At 43.2% G+C, this 6953-nt stretch overlaps 1 protein-coding gene across 1 annotated transcript in view; it reads left to right on the top strand.

Annotated features, from left to right (window-relative positions):
• The first annotated feature begins 1068 nt into the window (after positions 1 to 1068).
• Positions 1069 to 6953, top strand: part of hsd3b1 (hydroxy-delta-5-steroid dehydrogenase, 3 beta- and steroid delta-isomerase 1) — a 10832-nt gene continuing 4947 nt past the window's right edge. The window contains exon 1 of the mRNA XM_037686670.1: positions 1069 to 1219. Within this exon, the coding sequence (XP_037542598.1) occupies positions 1069 to 1219 (151 nt within the window). The remainder of the gene's footprint in view (positions 1220 to 6953) is intronic.

Raw genomic sequence — 6953 nt, 5'->3', positions numbered from 1 at the left:
TGGATGGATGGATAGATGGATGGATGGATGGATGGATGGATGGAAAGTTTGTACATCAAATCTTCTGTTTGTATCTTACTCCAAAGTGGAACAAGCTGTTTAGAGGCAGAATCAGTTTTGTTGTGTGTTTCCTTGACTGATGAAGCCTTCTGGATGGAAGGTGAAACGTTTCAGCAAAAAAAAAAACTGTCCAGATGACCTGAGTGAAAATCGTTGGATTGTATACCTGGATTATTGAGCATGGACCTTTTTAGTTTTGAAAATCTTAATGAATGTTAAAATTCAGGTTGTCGTTACATTAATAATAATAACCTTAAAATGATCTTCTTCAAAATGTCTTTAGTTAGAGATGTTCTACTACCATGATGTTCATAAAAATGTATTTTTTTATGAGGGTGATGCAAATGTTGAGATCATGTAAACAGAAAAGTGATGCGAGCACTGATGTAAGTAAAACTATGTTTTTGCATTGTACAGCAAGTGAAGTATGACTCTAAATACAAAATTAATACATGACAGAAAAAACAGCGTCATAAGTGTTTTTAAATTTGACTTTACCTTTGACTTTCCAGTTGAAGATTTTAAAATTATAAGCGGAGTTTACATTTATTCTTAAAGACAGGGCCGGCCCAAGCCTCCACGGGGCCCTAAGCAGCTGCTTATGCTGCGTACCCAGGGGCCGGCCTTGCTTAAAGATCAAATTGTTGTTTTTCTGCACTTTTACCTTTTGTTCGAGTTGTTCCAGCCCTTGTCTTGCAGACTGAATACATCACATTCCACCCTCAAGTAGTTGAGACCAGCCCCTTTTTTCCTCACACTGCCTTGGAGCAAATAATACTTTTTTTATAGTATTTTTTTTTCCTTCACAAAAAGTGGGACGGCTGAGGCTGGGAGGGCAGAAGGTGCTGATGCTCTCCCACCGACGGAACATCAAAATTCAAAGAATCCTCAATCTGTATTCCTCTGATTCATCTGAACCACTCGTTTCGAGGAGCCCACCTCAGAGGGAGAAAATAGGGAGACAGGCGCTGCGATTTGTTTTTCACAGCAACGCGTTGTTGGTCTGCCATGTCTCTGAGAGGTGATGTGTGTGTGGTGACGGGAGCCAGCGGATTCCTGGGAAAGAAGCTGCTGAGGCTGCTGCTGGAGGAGGAGAGGACAGCTGAGATCCGACTGCTGGACACACACGTCCAGCCTCAACTTCTACACAACCTGCAGGGTAACGGTGGCTGATTACTTTTGAAATGACATGAAACACTAAACTTGGATGTGTAGCACTAAATCATGTCTCAGTGATATTAAAAATAGCTTTAGAAACAGGATTGCACAAACGGGAGAACAGTTAAGTATTTCCTTTCTCTAAGCTTGTGATTTTTTTAGTTTCATTGGTATCATTATGTTAAAACTGTTGTTTCTGCATTTATCTTCATGAAATCTAAGTTATGCAACATTGTTTATGCAACCATGTTTCCACAGCAACTACATCTGTGCAGAAAACCTAAAGAAACTGCAATTTTTCTAATGGCATCATGACATGTGCAAACCAGTTAAACTATATTCTTTGGTTTGAGGGGGCAGGGGTGTTCATCTATGGACTAACATCAGCAACACCTTCAGAAAGACTGGAGAAAGGTCACACATTTGGGAATGCTGGAAATCAAAAGTAAAGGCCTCTGAACTTCAGACTTTCAGGCAACGCTGTATTAAGATCAGGCTTAATCCTGACTTTATAAAATCACTGTCAGGGAGTCCAGGGTTCAACTCCAGCAGTTGGAGAGACTATTTTTAGAAAAAGTGGAAGCTGCACCCCAAAAAGCAACGAACAGGTTTACTGCTGAGGACTATTTGAAAAACAAAAGAAAAAGGCAGAGTGTGAGCTTGTGTCATGTCCGTGTGCACACACAAGCAGCATGCGTGTTTGCTGTTTCCATCAGTGTTCAGCAGAGCTTCAAAGTTTTCCAGCAGTCCCTGCTGTCATCCTGTCAACTACCGTTTTTTTATATAGCTTTTGATTTTTTTTTACATCAAACTACACTTTGCACAAGAAAATGACTGTGCGGTGAAAGAGTGCAGGTGCTTCCCTCTGTAAAAATATACAAACTGCTGTGAAACAACATGCATTTTAAAGAGTGCAGCATCATTTGCATAAACCCATTATTTACAACTTCTACTGAATTTCCATTAAAATGTGTAGATCAAAAACCTTCTTCTACAGACTGATAGGTCAAACAATAAGTTGATAAATGACAAATGGACTGTACTTATATAGAGCCTTTCTATCTTATCACCATACTTAAAGCGCTTTACACTATAATCTGAATAAAATCAACAGCAATGAAGAAGCTCAGATTTCAAAACACTTTATGAATTAGGTCCCTTCAAAGTTAAAATTTCTTTATTTGTCATACGCACCACTTTTGGTACATGTGGTGGAATGAAACTATGTACACAGGGTCCCAGTTACATCCACCAAAAGTATAAAATAAAAAGAAAAACAGTAATAAGATCTAAGATATGAACTAAGAAATATGTTAAACTAAGAATACACTAAACACTAGTAGTACAAAAACAATACGCTGAACAACAGCAGCACGAACATGAGTCTGTGTGAGCAGATGAGCCCGCATGAACACAGCAACATGAAACAGATCAGCAGCAACATGAAACAGATCAGCAGCAACATGATGTGATTTTTCACAGTGATTATTCTGGTTAGGGATTCATGAGTCTAACAGCCTCAGGGTAGAAGCTGTTCCTCAGTCTAGTGCAGACCTGGGCGTTGTACGGCCCCAGGGCCACATGCGGTCCTTTGGTTGACTCTCAGCGGCCCCCGTAAGGGGAATTACAAAATACATATGTAAACAAATGAAGTTAACCAAATCCAGATATAGATCCTCTCTCACTGATGATGTCAGTTTTGCTTCACATCTCCACCTCAGACCTTGAACCTGACTTTAACATTTCCGTTAAAGCCCAACAGAGACTAGACTTCTCTCACTAAACAAGAGAAAAGAACTGATAAACACCAAATGAGATGTTTAGACTACAAATGTAGGCACGTAAAGAACCGGGACTCGAAATCACAGTTCAGTGACGATCACTATTAAATGATGTTTCATAATATTTGGAGTACAAAGACAATATCGTGATATATTTACAAAGCTAAGAACTTTTTCCAGCAGTATATAAAACTCAAAATGAGTTTTGGGGTGGGGCAGCAGGTGGCGCAACTGGTAGAGCTGCTGCCTCTCAGCGAACAGGACCCTGGTTCAAACCCCGGTCCAGGGGCCTTTCTGGGTGGAGTTTGCATGTTCTCTCCGTGCATGCGTGGGTTTTCTCCAGGTACTCCAGTTTCCTCCCACAGACCAAAAACATGCATGTTAGGCTGATTGGTAACTCTAAATTGTCCCAAGGTGTGAGTGAGAGTGAATGGTTGTTTGTCTCTATGTGTCCCTGTGATGGACTTGCGACCTGTCCAGGGTGTACCCCGCCCCTCGCACAGTGATTGCTGGACATGGGCACCAGCGACCCCCGTGACCCAAAATGGAATAAACGGGTAAAGATAATGGATGGATGGATGGATGGATGGATGGATGGAGTTTTGGGGTGAATGTGACTGAAAATGATCATTAATGTAACGTCACAAATGGTAAAAATGTTAACAGTTTACCATTGTACTGGGAAATTTAATTGAATAAATGACATTTTTTGTAAGGAAAGCTCGCTTTTTCGTTGCTTAATCATAACAAATACTCTTGCCAGCTTGTTAAAACAGTGCTATGTACTGCTTTTAATAATGAAATACTAACATTATGCAGTATTGAGTTAAGTTGAAATCAGGTCTCTCTTGTAAATGAGTCCTCGAGGCTCAATGGGATTTACCGTCTAAATAAAGGTTGAATGAAAAAGTCATTTGTGCCAGCCCTCCACAATATTTGCTGTTTCTCATGTGGCCCCATGGAAAAAATAATTGCCCACCCCTGGTCTAGTGGTTCTAGACTTAATGCTCCTCAACCTCCTTCCTGAGGGGAGCGGGACAAAAAGTGTGTGTGCTGGGTGAGTGTGGTCCTTCATGATGCAGGTGGCCCTCTTCCTGCATCTGGAGGTGTAGATGTCTGTGATGGTGGGGAGGCTGTTAGTTTAGCAGCTTCATAAACCAAACTCTGGGCCAGGCTCACTATTTATCAAAAGTTATTGCTGTATTTTATTAATTCAGGTAAATATAAGTTTTTACTAGTTGCTCAGCTTATTTTATATCAAACAAACATTTTACCTTCAAATGCTCATACTACTTGCATGCGTACTAAACTGTCTGATAATTAAATTTGAAATGATTAAAAATAAAGTAAGCAAGTAAGTAAACAGTGAATGGAGAGTACAGATGTTTCCATATTTTAATGTGTCGTGTATTTTAAAATGGTTTTAACTGAATGTTTTTAATTGATTTAGCAAAGCTTGATTTTAACATTTTTAAAGTTTTTTAATCACATTTTTATTGTTTTTATAAGCCAGATGTCAAAGGCAAATCTTAATTTCATTGAATGTTATGGACAATAAGATGGGAGACAAGATGGCCGCGCTCAGAGCAGTTGCAGCTTCACAGGCTCCCGGTACCATCCCAGTTTTTAGAAGTTTTGATATTGACTCTGTGCCTGACTCCGCACGATTTATGCGTGTGAACTATAGCCGAACCGAACTGATGAGAATAGGAGCTGATTTGTCACGAAATATAGCAGAAATCAGCAACAAACTCAAAGCTACGCTCGGCAGAATGCAGATCTTAAAGTCATCTACCTGGAAGCTGAAGCAAAGTCGCACCAATGGGCAGAGGAGGAAGCGCTGCTCCCGGCTTAAGAGGAGAGGATGCCGGGCGGGGGTTATGGTGAGGCTACGAGCTAACGCTAAAGCCGGTAAACTCCCCATGCCGTCTCTCTTTCTGTCGAATGTCCGCTCGTTGGACAACAAGATGGATTTACTTCGTCTGAGAGCGGGCGCCTCAGAAGAGATGAAGAAGTGTGCGGTGCTTTGCCTCACGGAAACGTGGATTACAAGCGAAACGCTGGACACAGTCTTCCACCTGGATGACAGACTTTTTTTTCGAGCGGACCGCTGCAGCGAGCTAACGGGGAAATCACGGGGAGGTGGAGTGTGCATTTACGTGAGTAAAAGTTGGTCCACGAACTGTACTGTTGTAAATAGCTCATGCTCGAAGGCTTTGGAGCAAATAATAGTGAAATGTCGGCCACATTATCTACCCCGAGAGTTCACGGTGACTTTCATCTCTGTCGTCTACATTCCTCCAGACGCTAATGCTAATGAATCACTACAGGAGCTACATGATATCATCAGCTCGCTGCAGAGCAAACACCCCGAGGCTCTTTACGTGGTAGCCGGAGACTTTAACCACGTGAATCTAAAGGACTGTCTCCCAAGCTTTAATCAACATGTGACAATTCCAACACGTGGAGACCACACGCTGGACCGTGTTTACACGAACGTAAAAGATGCATACAAAGCCGAACCCCGCCCTCACCTAGGACTGTCAGACCACATCTCAATCTTCCAGGCTCCTGCTTACATGCCCCCGCTGAGACGCTCCAGACCGGTACAAAAGGAAGTTAAATGCTGGATCCAGGACAGTGGCCCCATACTGAGAGATTGTTTTGATCGAACAGACTGGCAGGTTTTCAGAGAAGCTGCTGAAAATGGAGGTTCGCTTGATCTTGACCAATACACATCCTCAGTTCTGGGTTACATTAGTACATGTACTGACACCGTCTCCACTATCAGAAATGTTAAAAGCTACCCAAACAGAAAACCTTGGCTGAATGCAGAGGTGCGTACCCTGCTGGAAGCCAGGAACACTGCCTTCAGGTCTGGAAGCTCAGAGGAGCTGAGTAGGAAAAGAAAAGAGCTGGTTGCTGGTATTAAGAGGGCCAAGGCCACATATGCAAAGAGGATCGAGGGTCAATTCATCTCACAAGACCCTCGGAGCATGTGGAGGGGCATTAAGTGCATAACAGATTATAAAGGAAGGAGTGAACAATGCCCCAAAGACCCATCTCTGCCTGATGCCCTCAACAAGTTCTATGCACGCTTTGAAGACCCGAACAGACCACCCAGCACCAGACTCACCTCACCACCGGACGAAGAGCATCTCAGCGTGACCTCAGCAGAAGTAAGGAGTACCTTCAGGAGGATTAATCCGCGCAAAGCAACTGGCCCAGACAACATCCCCGGAAAAGTGTTGAAGGAATGTGCTGATCAGCTCTGTGAGGTGCTGGCAGACATCTTTAACACCTCACTTACCCTGGAGACAGTTCCCACCTGCCTGAAGACTGCCACCATCATCCCAGTTCCAAAAAGCTCTACAGTGACTGGTCTGAATGACTATCGGCCAGTGGCCCTCAACCCGATAGTCGCTAAATGCTTCGAAAAACTGGTCATGACTCGCATCAAAACAATCATCAACATCAACGAGGACCCTCATCAGTATGCATACCGTGAGAACCGATCAACAGAGGATGCAATCTCCTCTGTGGTCCACACTGCGCTCAACCACCTGGAGCAGAAAAACTCTTACGTCCGTATGCTCTTTGTGGACTTCACATCCGCCTTCAACACCATGATCCCCCAAACCCTGATGGACAAACTATCCACACTAGGACTAAGCCCCTCCATCTGCAACTGGGTACTAGACTTTTTAACAAACAGACCACAGTTAGTGAGGATCCACAACCTCTCCTCCTCCACCATAACCCTCAGCACTGGCTCTCCTCAGGGATGTGTGTTGAGCCCCCTTCTGTTTACTCTGCTCACATATGATTGTGCAGCTACCCATCCAGGCTGTCACATTGTAAAGTTTGCAGATGATACAGCGGTGGTGGGATGCATCACAAACAATGATGAGTCCAGCTACAGGCAGGAGGTGGAACACCTGGAGAGCTGGTGCA

Source organism: Nematolebias whitei, chromosome 13 (genome assembly GCF_014905685.2).
Source record: "Nematolebias whitei isolate Nwh7 chromosome 13, NemWhi1, whole genome shotgun sequence".
NCBI lineage: Eukaryota > Metazoa > Chordata > Actinopteri > Cyprinodontiformes > Rivulidae > Nematolebias > Nematolebias whitei.
This window is presented reverse-complemented; position numbering and strand designations above follow the sequence as displayed.